The sequence below is a fragment of the Panthera tigris genome, chromosome B4, assembly GCF_018350195.1.
Source record: "Panthera tigris isolate Pti1 chromosome B4, P.tigris_Pti1_mat1.1, whole genome shotgun sequence".
Classification (NCBI taxonomy): Eukaryota; Metazoa; Chordata; class Mammalia; order Carnivora; family Felidae; genus Panthera; species Panthera tigris.
This window is the reverse complement of record NC_056666.1, coordinates 35,492,095-35,512,579: the sequence shown is the minus strand read 5'-3', so window position 1 is coordinate 35,512,579 and position 20,485 is coordinate 35,492,095. Positions and strand designations below refer to the sequence as shown.

The window sequence follows — 20,485 nt, the reverse complement described above, 5'->3', positions numbered from 1 at the left end:
AGGAGCAGGGGAAGTGGTATTCCCAGGAACACTACTGATGGTGTGCTTGCATGAAGGTCCACAGCTTAAAGCCCAAGTCTTAGCATTGGAAGCTATCAGGAAACCTATTTTTCCCATGCCTCCTATATGACCTATAAAATGAGAATAAAACCTGTCTTCTGGACAGCATTCTAGAGATTTTTTATGATCTAAGAATAAAAAGAGCTATAGAAATGCAAAGCTTTATTTATTACCAGTATTCAGCAGAGACTAATTCCCATATCGACACTTCTGGGCCTTAACAACAAGGGCTCTTCTGACTCCCTCCAAGATTAAGCTCCTCATCTCTGTGAACATAAAATCAATCTGCTCTGTAGCTTGAAGAGTCTTTGTCATTATGCCCCTAAAGAACCTAGCACCTCTCTTCAGAGGCCAAGAGAAAGCTTTAAAATCTTTTGTAGACTTCTTCTCAGCATGTTTTGCTAAAAATGACAAAATGTTCATTTGGAAGCATAGGCAGGCATATTCGGCTGGTTAGGTCCAAAAGAAATAACAGGAGCTGGGACAAACGAAGTGTTACTGGAAATCTGGGCCATTTGTGGACTCCTAGAACAACTCGCCTCTAGAAGCTAGCTATAAATATCCTTAGAAATAATTTCCCTTCAAAAGCCTTGGGAAAACATGCCAACTGGATTTTTACAAATGAAACGTTTACTTTGGTAAAAGAAAACCTCCAAAGGCTAGGGTAGGTCCGCGTAGGTTAGTATGTGGGGTGACACTGCCACCTGGTGACTGGCATGCGCTACAGCACAAGGAGCTCAGCAACAGGGAAACCACACTCCCCGCGTTCAAAGAATAACCAGAGCTATTAATAAAAAAGAAACCAAGTTTCCAGAACAGTCCTTCCTACTGAGAGGCTACTTCTTGTAGAATTGGCCCCATGTCTGCAAGGAAAAAATAATTTAAGCTTGGAATTTACTGTGTGATATGAGCAAAAGACTTCTATCTGCTTGATTCTTAGTACAAGGTGTAACCAAAGGATGTGATTAAAAAAGAGCTTGACTGAAAAAAATTCTGAAATGTTTTAATTCATATCGTACATACTTTTAAAAAAGGCGGAAACATTTAGGGTAACACCACTGACGTGAAAGAATCTTGAGCCACAGGACCTTGAAAATCAGTCTGAAAATGTTTTGCTTTCACATTGTCTTTTTCATGGCTGCTTGTGTCATGCTGAAGAGATAAGCTTCGTAGATTATATTCAAGAAGTTGTCATCGTTCTGGAAAACAAAATCAAAAGACCCAAGGGAATGTGATTTGGCTGGTAGGAACCAAAGGCTTCCTCTGTCTTGGAGCTAAACTGGCATTCTGACACTCAGACGCTCCACTCTGCCTGTCTGCTCCAACGGCTGGTGGTTTTTCACTGCACACGAGAGTGTTAAGTGGGACTGGAGGCCTGACCAAGTCAGCTGCTGGTGTCCAACAGTCATATGAGAAGTAGCAAGTGCTCATTACCTACAGCACGGATGGGCAGCCCAGCCACATGGCAGTATGGGATGAGGGTCACTCAAAAAAAGCCCGGGTCTGTTTCAGGAAAAGATACAGGTTCTAACAGAAGGCTGGAGTGGGAGGCAATGATCCAGGTCAGTGGTCTCTTTGGTCAGGAGATAGCTGGGGCTTCTTAAAGGTTCTCCAAGTCTCCCACAATATATACACTTTATTTCAACATTAGTTAAGATTTACTTGCAACATGCTTCATTTATATCATCGAAACTAGCATAATTCTCCCATTAATTATGGAAAGTTTTTGGTCTGGGTGAGTGGGCAGCAGTTAGACTGGCAGTCTCTGGGCTCTACTGCCTGGCTAGGACTGAGGGAGAATCATGGGTCTAATCAGTGGTGCTCTTTGTTTTTAATTCTAGAGACTTCTCCCTCCCACTCAAATCCTTTAAAGCTTTAGCAATTCACCCACATTTCACATTCCCCCTTCATTCCCTCTTGGCACCCCACGCACATAGAGTTATTCTCATGCAATGAAAGAGTGATTTCTCCCTGTTTTTCCTACAAAGTAGCCACAAAGTCCCTGTGCGTGAGACTGTGTCCTACCAACAGGCGAAGACTAAAAACAGTCTGCATGAGTGACTTCCAAGAGTCCATCAGGAAGATGATGTCTACATGGGGAAAAGTAAAGTGTATGCAGAGAGTGGACGGATCATAATTTTCTACCTAGCAACGTACCGGGCCTGCTCTAGACTTTTGCTGGAGTCTTGGCTCCTGTACAAAGATCTTTGGAACAATGTTTTTTTAAATGGAATGAACCAGAAAAAAATGTGAAACTTTTCAATTTAAGTTTTTTTTTTTTATTGCACATAAAAAAGAAGTTTATAGATGTCCTAAGTCCTCATGAACTTATGAGTGGCTTGAAAAGGTGGGAAATATTTTTACCCTGATATTTGTTTATGGATTATATGGATCAGCAACTCATTTGTTGCTGATCTTTAGTGGGCTGCTATTCTGCTTTCACACTTGGACACTGATTGCTAGCCCTCTCTCCTTCCCTTCCCTCCAAAATACGTGACCTTTAAAAAATGTTTTTAATAACAGAGACCACAGGCTTTTTAACTAGGACGGAACATCTGTGGAGTGCTAGCCAGCTCTCTGAAAGTCTGCCAAAGCTTAAGTAAAGTACCACAAAAATTTTCTTAAAGACTATATCAAAGACACCTAACTATGTTAACTGAGGTGTTTGAAGTCTGTCTGGATAAAAGTGTTCCACTTTTCAAGGCCTAGCATATATTTTTGGGGTATGCTTCACCTGGTAGACTGCTGAACGGCCTCCGGAGGCCCATCCCTTGCAGTCCCATTACTACCATGGCCCCAGCCCAGTGCAGCAGGAAGGAGCACTCTGTAGCCAGACTGCGGTTGAATCCTAGCTCTGCTATTTCCTAGCTGTGGCCTCAGGCCAGTCACTTAGCCTCAGTTTCCTTGTCTTTAAATAGAAAAGATAATAGGGTTGTTGTAGATGGATTAAATGAATTAATATATGTGAAGCATTTACGACAGCGCCCGGCACAGAGCTCTCTACATGTGGCCACTGTTATGTTGTTACCTCATGAGCCAAGTGAGACAAATGGCTGACAAAGAAGTCCCCTCCTTCTTTCCTGTCCTATCAGTAGGTTTCAAAATTATTTGTAAAATATGCCCTTAGTAGTCACAGCCATTACTTGCTTCCCTACCTTTTTCCTCCTTCTTCAACAGTCCTTGTGAACCTTCCCCTAAATGCTGCCACTTACTCAAGATGGCTCTCACCTCCATTTCCCCATGGTGAGCTTTCTGGGCACCAGCCAGCACCTACAATCCTCCCAGTGGCTGATTAATTATACAGTATACGTTTCTTTCTTTTCTGGCAGGTGACAGCTTGGAGGACTTAGTCAATACTACAAAATCCTTGATGGTCTGAGACACCCAAAGTCCACAGCCAGTATTTTGAATCTCACCCAGCTAACTGAGCATGGATGCCATTGAGGTTTAGGTTGAATTGTTACATGGTCCTTTTATTCTTGGGGAGTACTAAGTACGCATTAGCTAACTGAGTCTTTATCTCAAAGTGGCAACCAACAGGTCAGCAGGGAAAGGGAAGAATAGAGATGACGTGACTCTCCTACCTGAATGAGATACAGCAGTGCTTCCTGAAGCTGGAGCTTGGTAAGTGGGCTGCTGGTGACTGCAGGGGGTTCTGGGGTCTGCAGAGGCAGGAGGAGGCTGGTGGAAGTGGCAGCTGGTTCTTGGCTTCCCAGAGGCAGGAGCCCACTGTCCCTCTCCTTTGGTGGGGCACAGGTGGGTTGTGTGAACACCATAGGGGACATGAGCAGAGAAGGAGCCACTGTAGCAAGGACGCGCGGAGGTGAGATGGCCTGCTCACAGCAAACACACACAGAGGGCAGGAGTAAGTAGCAACTCATTGAAAAGAAAGGTAGACAGATAAAGAGGCCCCTCGCTGGCAAGAATGGATATAAATGAGTTTCAGTATTAATTGCTCACAACTCCACTAGGTGGAGGAGCCTGTAGGAGACTGACTCCTGCTCAGTTGTCTCCATATTTTCCTTTGTCATCACTAAGCTGCTCTGGCAGTCTGCCGCTGTGACTATTGTTCCCACTGCATATAAAGCTCATCCTCTGAGTAATATTTTCTGCAGTTTACCACCATCACTTTGCAGCATGCATTTAGGACTGCTGGTCTCTTCCTCAGGGCCAACTGGCCACTACTCTGACCTAAAGGTCCAGCAACCCACGTGAGTTGTTACACTTGCTGGGGGCACACACACATTTCCGCTCCTGATTTCTCTATGTGGAGGAACCTTCCCGGCCTCTCTCCACCTGCTCATGATTTCTCACTAGGAGGGAGACATGCTTATTAGGTTCACCCCTCCTAGTCCCTCCCTGATAGGATCTGCCAGCTCACGGAGAGCATCCAGCTCAAGTATGGGGGCAGGAAGGGCCAGTGGTGCTCAGCACTGCCAGTGACTTATCTGTCCAAGACAGTATGTCTACCTCACTTGGCTAAACACCTAAAACCAAGTTTTCCAACAGCTTTTCCAGTTATGCAAGTGACATTTTATCCCTGTCTGACGGACTCCTACAGCTAGCTCTCATTTGTTTCTAAGGCAGGTGAGAAAAAATGCCCCAAAAGAACTCACGAGAAGAGGGCATAAAGGCTGATAGTCTAGAAGCTGCTGTGATTTTTATAATCACTCCCTCAGTATCTTTTTAGGCAGAAAGAAGCCTGGAGGAAGGCAGGTTGTTTGTTTTCTTTAACTGTCCCTATCTGCCATCGCGAGGAGAGGAGCTAGAACAGATGCCACCCACAGTGCGGGTCCCGGCACCCTTAAGGAGAATGCAGTGCAGGCTGACGGATGCACACTGTCGTGATCAGCTCTCCACGCACGTGGGCACTGAAGAGAAATGAGAATTGTGCCCACTGAAGTTGATGTCAAACTATTAACCCCAACTTTTCTAGCGTCCCATCTAAACCACCAAGAGAAGCAGGTATCAAAGAAAGGGACACTATTGCACTGAAATGAGGAGGGGGGTGGGTAACAATCGTTTCTTTGAGATTGTCATAAATAATCAACAACACTTTGACTCATGTATACAAAGACTTATGCTATGTGACTGTGATCTTTGTTTTCAAAAAGGTGAAGGACTTTTGAGGAACCGTTTAAGCTACGGTCCTGTAAGCAGGACAAAAAGACCAATGCTGACATCTGTTAATGAACAGAGAGAATGTCCTAACTTTTTTATTTTTTTTAATTTTCTTTTTTAAAGTTTATTTATTTTTGAGAGAAGGAGACAGAGCATGAGTGGGGGAGAGGCAGAGAGAGAGAGGGAGACACAGAATCTGAAGCAGGCTGTAGGCTCTGAGCTGTCAGCACAGAGCCCGATGTGGGGCTTGAACTCACAAACTGTGAGATCATGACCTGAGCTGAAAGTCGGATGCCTAACTGACTGAGCCACCCAGGAACGCCAAGAAATGTCGTAACTTTTAAACCCAATGCCTTTTCACTGAATTTGTACCCATCCAAATGGGAAAAAAAAAAAAATCAGAGGTCTCCAGATGTTACTCATAGGTGATGAAACAGCTGTGGTTTTCTCACCACTCCAAGTTACTGATAAACTTAGAACTGCCTTCCTCAAAGGACAGAGTATTTCTGAAAGTATTTCCTCCTGTCTGGCACTTTGTGTGTGTGTGTGTGTGTGTGTGTGTGTGTGTGTGTGTGTAGTTAGATGGCATACTCACTCCTCTCTCAATCTTCATTAAGCTATACCAGCAACAGAAATAAAACCAGCCTGCACCTCTGAGGTGGTGAGTCTGCATGCCTTGTCACTTGTCACACACCTGCAGGTATGTACCCACAGGAAGCACGGTGCCCGGCACGTAGTAAGTGCTCAAAGGTATTTAGTGAATACATGGATAAACAGTAATGATTTTAAAATAATCAGAAAAGATCGAATGTTTGGCATCTCACAGTATTTCAGAGCAGACAGTAAGTATCCATGGTCCAAGATTAGGGGGTTCTCGGCACATCCGTGTTGTTTCCCGTGTTCACGTGCTTGTGTCAGGCCTTATGACACTGTGAAGATTTAACTGTACAAATAAAGTATCTCTAAAAGGCGGGAAGCCCCCAGATGGCTAAGCAAAGAAAGGATGCTCTCTCCAGGCAGAAAGTTATGGTGATAATCAGATGCACAGATATGGCGCTCGGCGCCCTGCTCTGCACAGAAATGTCCCTAGAGCACAGAGGCTGATGTCAAGCTTCACTGCAGTGCAGCAATACCGCCCCCACGCCCCCACCCCTGTAGACACGCACCTGAAAAAGAGGAGTCTGCTTTTCTGTGCTGGGTGTCTTGTCTATCCAGGACTCCAAGGTCTTCCCTGTCCTAGAGCTCTGGGTTACCACGGGGAACTTTGCTGCCAAAGCCGGCCGGTTAGATGCGTGCAACTGCTGCTCCTGCTGTACAATCTGAAGCTTTTTCAGTAACTCTTGAGGGGAGATCACTCCAGAGCTGCTCATCTGATTGCCAGAGAGGGGGAGTGTCGGTCTCGGGTGTGTTGACTGCTCTTTTCCGTGAGCCTGATGTCCTGGTGTCTGAGGTGGAAGGGAGCCATTGAAATACCCCACCTGTGCCTGCACCAGTCCCCTTACTGGAGCGCTAGGGGTGGCAGCGGGGAGAGTGCTGCTGAGGTTTGGGGCAGCTGAGCCAGCAGGTGCTGGTATACTAGGCTCATACTTGTTCGCTGACCTTGGGGTGCTCTGAAGCTTCTCCAACAGGTTCTGAGTTCTGGAAGCACTCTGTACATGACAGGAAGTCCCAATGCTATGGGGAGACCCTGGCTGGACAGGTCCCAGAAAAACCTCCCCAGCAGAACAGGTATTGCCATTTTTACAGGGCCGGTTTTCAGGCAGCTCTGACAATGGATGGAGGTCTGTACTCCTGACCATGAGTTTCTGAATGGCTGGACAGAGCTGTTTCTCGAGGGGGGGTGAGTGTCTTCTGGGTTCCTCATAGGAGAGAGAGCGTACAACCCCCTGCCTGACCGGAAGTTTCTCCTGCTGCTGCTGCTGCTGCTGCTGCTGGTGGCGGATGGTCTGTGGGGACCCCACAGTTTCTTGACATGTAGATTTGTCCTGCTTCCCAAAGAGAGCTGTCAAGGACAAGTGTTGTGGTTCAGGGTCTAAGGTCTGGAAAAAATAAAAATGTCTGAAAATGGTTCTATAGACAATTTGGTTATATAGGGGGGCTATGAAACATAACTAACCTCACTGATGATTTATTCTATTTACACAGGATCAATTAGAAGGGATGAAAAAACTATAATTATAGTAAATTTTACAAATTTAAGACCTCCTTTTAAGGTCAAAAATTTTCAGTATTCTTCTCTACCACCCCTGAGATAATGGTCATATTCTAGCATCTGTTGATAAAATAGGTCCTTGATGGGCTTGGGGTTCACAGACAGGGAACCAGTATGGTACAAACATATACTAAAAGGGAAATAATCTCTTCAACAGGAAGTCCGCCTAACCCTGCAGAGTACAAGAAGATGCTGAGAATGCACAGGAATGTGAGGATTTTTGTAGAATTATAAATTTAGGACTGGAAAGAAATCTAAGTCATCTAATCTAACTTGACCCTTTCAACTATATACCAGTAGCTTTAAAACAATCATCATGTGCATACATACTATGTGCCCTGGCCCGATCAGTCACAAAGCTACCTCCTTCCTGCTCTGTATCACCTCCTGCTCCTTCTGCTGCTTCCTGTGTTGTTGGACTAAGAAAACATGAGCTTCATTCTAAAGTCAACCTATTCCAGTTTCTCTATTAAAAAAAATTTCCATGGAAGGCAAACAAAAATAAAAGAAAGCTAAAACATAATTAGAAAAGACTTATTTTTAAAAAAAATCAACATGAGCCTTTCATTTAGATAGTCTTTATGTCTTTTGGCTCTATATTCATTTTCAAAATTAATTTAAATGAATTCCTTAAAAACAAACAAACAAAAAAATACCAAACCTTTAATGAGGAATAACCATAGGAAACAGAAATAGCCACGTCACATTTGTAATCAATAATGGGACTTCCAGATTAGCAATTTTGTTAATGCTGCACTATTCTGAAAAATATATGTACAAAATATGCCATCATATTTATATATTTAGATGCAAATGCCATGACAAATCATCAGGTCTACAGGGGAATTGTATGCCCCTCCTCAGAACAGGAATCCATTTCTGTACACTCAGTGCCCAGCGCCACACCCAGTATGGTGGAAGTGCTCAGAAATGTTTAACTGACTTGTTGCCTTGGTGTCCTTCCCTCAGTAGCCTTGGGAAGCCAACCACCTACCTCAGAAGAACACAGGCCTGCCAGGTAGTATTCCTGTCAGCTCTGACAATGTTACGAGTTTGCTGTTTTTTAAAAAATATATTATCTAAGAAGTTCAAGTCCACAAGAGATGAGCACAGATTATGGTAAATGCCAAAATTAAAAATTTCAACCTGCTTCTAGGAAGAATACATTAATAGTAATTTTTTAAAAATCTTGAATTTGAAATCTCTCTTTCTTGGGTTTACCTTGAAGCACCCTTGAATAGTACCAGGCTCTCCCTTGACTATACTCTGGGTCAAAGTTCTTTAAGAATTCTAGAGAGACATGGCAAATGAAAAGCACAGGACTTGTACCTGGCTGGGCCGAGGTATGCGCTGTTGCTGGTTTTCACTAGGCTTCACTGGAATTGGTTTGATGAGATTGGGGTTGTCATAGATAGCAGATGAACTGGTTATCTGTTTTGGCTCAGAACAGGTTTTACACTGAAATGGAAAAAAGAACCTTATTTTTGGTGAAAAAGAAGCTTTAATCTTTTTAAAAGTACATAACTTGTTGCTCTTTATTTTATCTAATTGGTAGCTATTTTTTGATAAATTTTTGTGCAAAAAGGAAAATTACTTTATCTCCTCTGATATGAACTATATTTAAATGAGTATAAGTCAAATTCAAATTTAATTTTTCTTTGTTGTACAATTTCAATGCCCTAAAAATATTACCAACAGTGTCAGTCTGCAAGACCCAGAGACTCTGAGATACCTAGATGCTTGAAAGGCTATGGATATGCTTAAGAAGCAATAGTTTAAAGATACAGAGTCTAGGAGCACCTGGGTATCTCAGTTGGTTGAGCATCCGGCTCTTGATTTCAGCTCAGGTCATGATCTCACCATTGTGAGACTGAGCCCCAAGTCACGTTTTGCACTGAGTATGGAGCCTGCTTAAGATTCCACCCCCCCTCCCCCCCGCCCCTCCCCCGCTCATGGAAGTATGTGGACACACTCACTTGCTCTCTGTCAAAAGAAATGGAGAGAGTATCACTTACTTAACCATATGCTTATTGTTGTTTGTTTACATTATTTCACACTTTTCAACATGGTATAATAAAGATTTTTACTTGTGGAAAAAAAAGAAATGGAGAGTCTAATGCTTTTCAATGAAAACAGTGATAGAAACAATGATTTATTATTTTTAAATTTTTTAATGTTTATTTATTTTTGAGTGAGAGAGAGAGAGAGAGAAAGAGACAGAGTGTGAGCCAGAGAGGGGCAGAGACAGAGGGAGACACAGAATCCCAAGCAGGCTACAGGCTCTGCACTGGGAGCACAGAGCCCTATGCGGGGCTTGAACCCACAAACTGTGAGATCATGACCTGAGCTGAAGTCAGACGCTTAACTGACTGAGTCATCCAGGTGCCCCAGAAACAATTCTTTAAATGCCATGTCTGGATAACTGTATGGTTTATTCACCCACTAGCAGTTGACTTAAAACTGGGGAGTTGCATTATCAAAGTAACTAAACTTTTCAGTCTACAAACCAAAAAGTAAAGCTGATTCAAACCATTGATTTAAAAACTGCTAACATCATCTTTATTTAATAAATGACGTTTTACATAAACAGAATAATTCAAATCTGAGTGTTCTGAGCCACTCACTACAAATTAGAATTTCACAGAGAAAGAGACAAGAGACAAGACTCATCATTTCAAATACTGAATCATTATCATACATTAATCTAACCAACCATGCAATTGCTAACACAGTAGGATTTATAACAGCAAGAATACAGCAATGATGTCAGTATCTACCTTGTTGAAACACCAAATAAAACTGAATATAAAACCATACCTTCTATTCTATATTCTCCATAGCATTGCTAGTTTCAACTGTCAAGGCCTCAGGCCAGAAAATATCTCACACTGTCCCTGACATGGAATGAGCTATAAAGACACTCTTATTCCTCAAGAATCTAAGGTGTTTTACAGTTATTGGGTTGTATTTTCTAATTCAAGGATGTAAGAGTATGGGGTCAATTACCACCATGTTCACTTGTGTTTGTAAAATTAATTGTACATAGGACTTATTTTCTTCCAAGAATCCTATCAATAATTTGGGTATTTGGCACTAGATTGATTGGGAGGTGAAATCCCTTTGAGTCAAAAAATGTTATTTCTAATTCTTAGGTGAATGCTGGTGGCTGCATGGACCAACTGGCCTGGCTTTCCAAGGCAATAACCAACACAAGACAAGAATACAGCCTGAGATAGAGTCACTTACAAAATGTTAGCATGGAAGCCTAGAACTTCTGCTTGCTATGTAAAAGAAAGAGGACACTCAGATTACTTTCAATGAATGACTGTGTCTGTACTTTTTCATCCTCTCTGTTCAGGGACCTTGAATTCAAACAAAGAAAAACAGATTTTCCCCCCACCTTTGCTATACACATATCTGCATGGGCCGAGAAGCTGCTGTTTCTTGCTATGCATAAGCCCCAGATAGCCTTTCTAAGTAAAACTGCTATAAGCTGTCTTCTGTGTCACTATCTATCCATCACTGAAGCCTTGCTTTCATGTAAAAATTGTTCTTTATCAAATTGCTCAGAATTAAACATCATCTGCCTCAATAGTTCGTAGCTCATTTTCCAGCTGTTTAATTTTCTATGCTTCTCTCGACCCAAATAACTCTATGATACTTGGAAAAAAACACAGAGCTGGAAAAAGTGCATAATGGATTCTCCATAGAGATCCTGAGGCACTTCTTTAAAGCCTTAAAAACTATGTCACATGATCTCATTTTCTCACACAGAAACACACAAACATATGTACCCATGCCAAGAGAAAAGCCTGGAAGAAAATATACTGAAAGCATTAAAAGTAGACATCTTGGGGTTATAGGATTATGGATATTTTTTATTTCCCTTTTCTACTTTTTTGACTTTCCTCATTGAACATCAAACGACACTTAGTAATTTCTTTAATTTTATAAATAAATCACAGTATATTAAAAGAGACTTATTAATTCTTGCCTTAAACCACAAAACACAACATAGTCCATTTCTGCACACTCAGAACTTAACTATGCAGCCAAGGATCCTTTCTGGCCCTGGTTCTTTTTCTTACTGAGCGTTGGTGGTTTTACTGTATTGCTCATTTGCATATCAGCTAGAAGTCTAATAGGAGGTAAAAAGAGATGAAGCTCAAATTAACATCATGCTACTTTACAGCAGATTCACAGAAAGTTGTTGCTTAGGGGAAAAAACAAAATATTGGCCAAAATAAGGTTTTTAAATTATTTTATTAACTTCATGTAAGTAATTGCATCTGATGTCAGTAGGCTTCACTTTACCAATATCATGTACCTCTAGCTCAAAAGTTTTCCTCCTCTTAATTTTTGGGATTTTCAAGAATTGAGTAATTTTAAAGTTGGGCAGCATCCCAGAAATCACTGAGTTGAATCCCTACCCAGAGAAGTGAGATTCTTTTCTAGTATCCTGGTATGTCATCATGTGGTTTCTTCCTGAATACTCCTGGTGATGGGAGAGGCACTTCCTCACACGAGAAGTCCGAGGGAAATCTTGTTTTCTTTCTCTTTTGCCTCTTTCTGTGTTCCCCCTTTCCTGTACCTCACAGCCATTTTACTCATGATCTCCACATGTTCTGAAATGTCTGTGTGTGGGAGAGGAGGTAACACAAACACAGGCAAATATAAAGCAGGTTTACACAATGCAACGGAAGTTCACAGAGGAGCATATACATCAGGTTGTGTAGATCAGAAATAACAGGATGGACAAAGACCATTTGAAATGGGCCATGAAGGGCTAATCATACGTTGGCAGGTAAAGAAGGAGAGGGGACAGCATGGGAAGAAGGCATGAAGACACTTGCAGGAAGTGACACTGTTACTCTGTTTGGTAGGAGTTTCAAATATTTGTGGGGGGTGGTGGAGTAGAAGGTAGTGAGATTAGAAGAATAAACTGGGGCTATGTTATGTAATCCTTGGAGAGTCCAAAGGTTCATATACTAGGCAACAAGAAACCAGGAAGAATTTAGACCAGAGAAGTAATGTGATGATTCAGGTGCTCCTGGGTTACATCACTGGCTGTTAATGACAGAAGGAATAATTTCTTCTGCTTATCACACAGTTGGAGCAATTAACATTATGCATATAACATGTATTTGGGTTTAGAGAAAAGCAAGTCTATACGCTGATTAAACATCTGCACCTCACGTCAACACTATAACAACCAATATGGGGGCATAATGATGAATAGAACACTGTTTTGACCTCAACAAGTTTATTATTTTTATTTTTTATTTTTTTAATGTTTTTTTCAATTTATTCTTGAGAGAGAGAGAGAGAGAGAGAGCAAGCATGAGTGGGGGAGGGGTAGAGCAAGAGAGGGACACAGAATCCGAAGCAGGCTCCAGGCTCTGAGCTGTCAACACAGAGACCAACGTGGGGCTCGAACTCACAATCCGTGAGATCATGACCTGAGCCGAAGTCGGATGCTCAACCGACTGAGCCACCCAGGCACCCGTGACCTCAACAAGTTTATAGTGGTAGAAGTTGACTTAAAGGTAACAAACGAGGAAGAACAAAATAAGTTCTAAATAGTAACAGACTGCTGAGTTCAGTAGAAAGAATAATTAATTTGAATGAAGAGATCTGGGAAAATTCCATGTAAAAGTGGAATTTTAACTGGGCTTTGAAGGATATGTAGATTCTGAAGGGCAAACAAAGTGAGGGGAAACACTGCAAGTTGTAGGTACGGTATAAAGTGATAGCCTACATGACATCTCCAAAACCACGTGTGAGTGTTTCTGTGTGTGTGTTCTGTGTCCTTTGATGAGACAGTCAGGTGCGGCTATAAGAGGAGACACTGGAGAGGCTCAGGAAACAAAATTACACTCAAAGGTCCTAGAAACAGGAGGCACAGGACGCCCCGCAGGGCCACATGGGGCAGCCTCAGGGTGGGCAGGGAGCAGAAAGTGGGAGCAAAGGGAAAGCCAAGACTAGAGCCTCTGCTGGGGTTTCTGCACTTTAGGACTGGCTAGTTTGGATAACTGCAGTATGTTCTACACTACAGGGTGGTCCCTAGTAGCCTAACCTGGTTCTGAAATGATTAAGGCAGAGGAATATTACCTCCTGGGGTGCTGGGGCCAGATCCAGGAGGGATGGCTCTAGACTGGTTAGTGTGCATGTCAAAGGCATCCTCTGACTGGGCCCTTTGCTAGTTCTAAGAATGGGCTAGCCCAAGGAGGAGGATTCTGTCCCCAACCAGAAGACTTTTAAGATGTCAAAACATCATAAAAGAAAAATAACACAATATATGTGTTTGCGTATGTGAATGTGTGTATGTGTGTGTATGCATATGTGTGTGTGTATTGAGAGGAGGGAGGGAGAAGAAAGAAAATAATTTTTGTTCAATATTTGCATTCATTATTTATTGGCCATCGTTAAGCTGTCCTCACAGAACCTAAGTTCCCAGAGGGCAAAAATGTCACCTTTTAAGATTAATCTTTGGTGTGCCTAACATAGTGCAATTAGTAAAGTATAATGAGTTGACAGTTGCCAAGTCATTAGGATATCTTTCAATGGCTGTTAAAGAATTAAGCAAAACACAAAACTAATACAGAAATAGTTGTTACTGACTGAATCTGGCATTTTAAAGCATCCTCTGTCCAGGCCCTCCAATCGAAGGATAATGAAACTGTGGTTAATTCAGATTCATATTCATTTGTATTCATTCCCTCAACAATCATTTATTTAGCACCTATGTGCTGGGAGCTCTGAAGGTTCTGAAGATAAATGAAGGATGTTCTTAGTACTCAAGTAGCTCACAGTCCAACAATCAAGAGAAGGTCAACCATCAAGTCAAAGGCATGCTAAAGAAATTCAGTCCGTTGTCCTTTACTATGTACCCTCCCCTCAGGATTTTTCTGAGCTTCCTTGTTGTGTCATTGAAGTTGTTTTCTACCTGCCCTTTCCCCCTCTTCCCTTTCATTTTCTGTAAACTATAAAGTTTAAGAAAGCTCAAGACTTAGATTCAGGATCTAATGACATGTAAGAACATGTCGAAGTGGTGCTACATGTTTCTGTTTCACATTATATCACATTAGGAGGCATGTGATGTCTGGTTATCTGACTTTTAAAGGCACTGATCAGTGGATTCAGATGGTGGCAGATTGATCCTTCCATGGTCAAGTTTCCATCAAACTTTCTCATAATATTAACATTACTAATGACAATTGCTTGAATCACTTATTTTACTATGGTGATTTTAAGTTCTATCACTTCATCTACATTTAATAGCTGGAATTCTTGGTTGAGAACTTTCCCTCCTAAACCAGGATTATGAGGTTACTCTGAAAATTGGTCCCTGCTGGGCAGGCAGGGTAAATGCTTAATTCCTTCCCATAAACTACCAATTATCAGAGGAACGACTTGGTGTCCTAATACCTCCAAGAATAGCCAACAATTATTTTTTGTTTTGTTTTATATTTTTAGTCTGCTTGCTCTCTCATCACCACGAACTCACAGATTATATATATGCAATGTGTTTCAATCCATTGTAGTCATTCTTATTGATGTTAGAATTTGATGTTTTGGTTAGCGGTCCCTTCACGTTGACTTCTGTGCCCCTTTCACATAACCCTATTGTTTGATTTTCCTATCCCAGACATGGGATATAGGAATTGGGAATTTCTTCAAAGAGCGCTGATACCTTTTAGGAGGGAACAGTATTTAGAAACAAAAATCTTGGGGCCAAGGGTGCTTATTGCTACTGGGTTGTCACTTATCTCTAGGTCTCTTCAGGGTAGAAGTTAGTAACTACATATTTAAGAAACCAAATATGAACTAATTCTCACACTTCTACTTAAAATTTAACGTTATATGACTTTAACTTAATATTTTTCTCTCATACGAAAGGTTTTGTTCTGAGCACATAAACATACTCATTTATTATATCCATGACAGCTAAAAAAATTACAATGCCAATATTATTATTAACAATAAAACCACTGAATGAAGTTTACAATTTCTTTGCAGTTCTTTTTGTCCTTCAAATATAATGCTCTAAGGGTCCTTATGTCCTTCAGATATAATGTACTAAGGGTCCAAATATGGGGCTCTGAAGTCACTCTAATTTCTTTTCTAAGTAATTATATCACAATATGATATTCAGTTATGTACATTATTTCAGCTGGTTTCCAAATCCTAGGTTTTAATTATCATTTTTCCCTAATTTTCTTTTTTCCTATGTTTCTAGAGAGTGTCAATCTTTTACTTCTCAATTTTTATAAGAGCAGTGTATAAAATAGGGAAATTAACCCTCTTCCTGTTGCTTAAATATAAATGTTTCTCAGTTTTATGTATCTTTCCACTTTTTAAAACCAGGCAAAACATTTATTTTTTGATTTTTATATAGCTGAATGAATTGCTTTTGGGTTTTAAGATATAGTTAGGAAGATTTTCCCTTTCCAGATTACAAAGAAATCCATACAAATTTTTCTCTGGTACTTGAATGGTTTTTTTTACATTTAAATTTCTAATAATTTGGAATTTATCCTGGTATAAGGGACAAATCCAATTTTGTATTTTTCCAAATGGCTACCATTTGTTCCCATTTCATTTATTTAAATATCCACTCAAATAGTTGATTTGAGATTTTCATCTTTATCTTCATCCTAAATGACATCCTAATGGGGGGTCATTTTGGACTTTCTCACCTGTCCCATTGGTCTCTCTGGCTGTTTATGCATCGATACCATCAAGACCATAGTGTTTTATGTGCTTAGGTGTTAATGCCTTAATATTCAGAGTTTGCTGCCCCTTCTCTCCCAATAGTGCCCTTCTTTGTCAGAGTTTCTGCTGCTTTTCTTCCTGTATATTTCTTGATGAACTTTACAATCAACATGTCTGGCTCCAGAAAAGAAGAAAATAAACCAGTCTTTATTTGTTTAGGAATCATCTTAAATTTACAGACTAAACAGAAGTGAAAGCTTTAAGTTTCATCTTCTTACCCAAGATCAGGACATATATTTCCATTTGGTCAAGTCTATTTTTATGCCTTCATACAGGTTTTGCCCTTTCCTTGTTACCTTTATTCCAAAGAATGTTATATTAATAGTTGCTACTGTAAATGGGGTCTTCTAGTAAACCTTCTGATTGGGTACTATTTGTATATATGAAGCCTGCTGATTTCTTAGGCTACCTTTTAATCCACTTAAAACAAACAAGTCTTCTTTATCCTGCTGAAAGCAAATAAAGACTTAACTTGTCATACAATTTTGTTTGGTGGAAGGAATAGCGCTAAGCCTTTCCCAACAAGCATATTACCACTGTAGGATTTAAGTTATGTTTCACAAGGGAAGACAAAAACTCACCTTGGTGTATTCATCTTTGGCCTTGGTGAGCATTCGCAAGATATCTACTTCCTTGCCCTCTCCTGAATTGAGGATCATCGGGGAGTTTCCTGCTCCAGCTCCCTGATGGGCTTTCAACTGTTCATACTGAGTTAGGCTAGAAAAACAGAGGGGAGAATCCACAGAAGAAAAACGAACTCAACATAAATGGCTTTTAAAACCATCCAATTCTCACCCAGTTGTTTTTGTCTTGCTATAGTCATAGAAGTAAGACTGCTTAGGAATTGAAAGAAGAAAAATAAGAGTGGCGGTCCTGAGTACAGTGAGTACATAAATGAATCCAGAGTAGGGGTGGGCAAACTATGTCCTGCAGGCCAAATCTGGCCCACCACCTACTTTTGTAAAGTTACAAACAGACACACTGCTACTGTATCACTTAGCTGCCTCGCACAGTAACTGCCGAGTTGAGCAGATGTGACAGATAACTATGGCTTTACAAAGCCTAAAATACTTGTTTTTTTGTTTTGTTTTGTTTTTCAGAAAAAGTTTGCTGACTCCTCATTTAGAGCATTTGACAGGACTCATTAATTGCTGAGGAAACCCAATTTAGAGTTCTCAAACACTGAGCAAACGGCATGGCATATCGAGATTTCCACCCCCCCCTCCTTGTTTCAATATGCCTTGAAGTCAAAGCAAAATTGATTCCAGCAACTCAAATCCTGTAGTCCTCTGGCAGTTTATGAACTATGAAGATTCCACTCTAGAAGAGGGGCATTACAACAAACAAACAAACAAACAAATGGAGCAATGTAGAGTGTCTTCTGTTTTCCTGAAAACAATACAGAAGGGAGACCAGATTGCTCCTATGTGGTGCTAGGTGACACTGAGAAAAATACTTTTCCTTTTGTGTGCTTTGACTTTCAGCTCAAATTTTTACAACTGCCATGTCATTTATGGTAAAAGAGATCTGAGAATTTACTGGGAGATTTAATTCTAACTGAGGAAGGGCTCGGAATCCACACATATCAGCTGCTTATTGCTAGTCAACAATCAATTTCCTGCCCCAGCTGTTAAGTAATTACTGCAGAATGCTAACAATTTTAACATGGCCTCTTGGCTGAGCCACAGGGTATTTTTTAATCTATATAAAATCCTGCTATTATTATCCATTGCACAGTTTACAATAACATGAATGTGTTAGGAACTAGTTGTTATGGTGGTAAATACCAGTTTGAGCACACTTAATCACCATCTGCAACTTGAGCTGGTTACCTACAATTAGCTATCACAAGCTAGATTTTCAGAAATCTATTTATAAAAAAGTGTTCCCCACATTTCGTTTTGGGGGGTCACTTTTAAGTCATTTCCTTGCCTCAGGATTTAAAATTGGAAAATGGTTCTTTTACAGATGGAGATGCTTTGTCAAATCCATGCGGGCAGCAGCCATACTGTGTGTTTGGCGAAGTCCAGTCACTGGCTGCGATATGGCATGTGTAGGAAATTTAGTTCATTCTGAGGCTTTAAACCATCCCCATAAAGCAGGGAAAGAACTGCCTCCCAGTGAGCAGCGTCGGGGCTCAAGAACCAATCACAGAATAGACAGCATGCTTACCTGGGCCTTCCTTTCAAGGCAGTCAGGGGAGCCAAGAGTGGGAAAGTCAGACAGTGATTTAAATTTCCCAAAATGCAGATGGGACAAACCACAATGTATCAAGAGATTAAAAGAAAAAGAGACTAGCTACAAAAAAAAAAAGACTGTCTACTGATCACTAAACTAATATTAACCCAGATATTTCCAACAAGATTGAAAATAAAGTCTACGTACTCAACAGCATTTGAGATGTGAAGAAATTCTGACCTCCCATAACCATGGGTATGCAGTTAAAGGAAAGAGTTTAGGGCAGGAAGGAAATGGAAGATCTTAGAGAATGTGTAGTGGCCTTTAAAATGGCTCAGAGTGTTCTTTTTACTGACAGCTATACTAATAGCTTTTCAAAGAAAAAAACTGCTAATTTGCAAATGAGTAAAATATTGACGAAAACTGCCATCTGGAACAATTCATATCATCGATATTTCACACATGCAAAAAAAAAAAATGAGGTGAACTGTTCTACCTACTGAGGGATCTTATCTAGTGAAAATGTAAAAATATGTCTGTTTTTCATCTAAGTAGTAGTAAATGTTTTCCTAACCACTGTGGAAAGGATTGCTGTGAGAGAGATATTCTGTTAAGAGTATAGTGCAGTCATACTGGGAAACACAAACAAAATCATCATGTCCTGAAAAATACTTAGCCTTTCAGTACCTACTTTTTCATAAGCTCTGCAATTCTTTGGCATTCTTCCTTATCATAAAACCAAATTCCATAAATGGACACTGCAAAAAACACATCAAACAAATTATGAGCACCTTCAAAACTACAAAAGGGAAAGAAATTCCCTTTCCATCTTGAAGAAAATACACACTTACAAATAAATGAAACCAATCACTGGAGTTTAAGCTTGAAAACCTAGTACTCGAATTTTCTAAGGCCACAGAGAAATCTGTAGTGGTCTTATGCGTACACAGACACATATATATACCCCCAATAAAGTATGTTGCCCTTAACAATATAGTACCTGAACATAATGGGCATCTGGCAAATGCTTCTTAAATGAATGAATACAGGCTGAAGACTAAACTCCTGGCTTTGAAGCATCATTGTTTCTAGACTCCATCTGCACATTTATATATGTATTTCATCTTTAAGTATTCAGAAACCTGATGCACAAATTAGGCCTAGAAACCTCTCCCCTTCTCTCAGGAATATGTTAACTGAAAAACTGGCTTTGTAAGCTGTAAGTTAAGAAAGAGTACAGAAAAAAATAAAATTCAATAACAAATCTCTGCCTTCAGAATGTACAGAAAACTTACAACTGTTGAAAGATGAGATGTGACTATGTCTTACTCATTTAGGAATGAAAGAAAAATGTAGTAAGTTGTAGCTGCTATGGATTCATCTAACAATTTTCAAATAAACTGTATACTTTAGTATGTGCCCATTTACATCATTTTTATAGCAAAGGCTAAACAGTTCCAAAGTACATTTATAAAGATCTAGTTAAGGATTTGGTGGTATTAATCATATAAATGATGCATTAACTACAGATACATTTAAATAATCTTCATTGAAAACAGCAGCAATGTTACGATAGAGCAATGAAAAATAACAAAATATTAAAAAAAATTTTTTTTTTAACGTTTATTTATTTTTGAGACAGAGAGAGACAGAGCATGAACAGGGGAGGGGCCAAGAGAGAGGGAGACACAGAATCTGAAGCGGGCTCCAGGCTCTGAGCTGTCAGCACAGAGCCCGATGCGGGGCTCGAACTCATGGACCGCGAGATTGTGACCTGAGCCGAAGTCGGCCGCTTAACCGACTGAGCCACCCAGGCGCCCCAACAAAATATTTTTTTAAAGGAAAAACTTTAAAAATTTAAACGTTCAAAACATTTAATTATATACATATTATTTGGTCATTAAAACAGCTGATATTTTAACAACTTCTTTTCCCCACCTGTCTGACCAGTGCCTCAGTGTGGGATTTCTGCTTCTTGTCAGTAATGATTCAGATACAAAGCTTCAGGAAATGTCTCTTTAGTGCTATTTTAAACAGATATATTTTTTAAAAGGAACCCTATAAATCTGAATTACTGACTCGCCATAAGGTGGCAATGAGGTTTTAAACTTTTTATATGATTAGTGTGCCAGGAATCTT

The 20,485-nt window shown here is 40.4% G+C and overlaps 1 protein-coding gene across 1 annotated transcript in view; it reads right to left on the bottom strand.

Moving 5' to 3' along the window:
• Positions 1–1,042: 1,042 nt before the first annotated feature.
• The window catches only part of DCP1B (decapping mRNA 1B), a 58,499-nt gene continuing 39,056 nt past the window's right edge, over positions 1,043–20,485 (bottom strand). Inside the window, exons 4-9 of the mRNA XM_007092811.3 lie at positions 19,038–19,104; positions 16,750–16,885; positions 8,723–8,851; positions 6,348–7,220; positions 3,645–3,893; positions 1,043–1,259 (exon numbers count right to left, since the gene is read on the bottom strand). Coding sequence (XP_007092873.2) covers positions 1,179–1,259; positions 3,645–3,893; positions 6,348–7,220; positions 8,723–8,851; positions 16,750–16,885; positions 19,038–19,104 — 1,535 coding nt within the window. The 3' untranslated portion in view covers positions 1,043–1,178. The remainder of the gene's footprint in view (positions 1,260–3,644; positions 3,894–6,347; positions 7,221–8,722; positions 8,852–16,749; positions 16,886–19,037; positions 19,105–20,485) is intronic.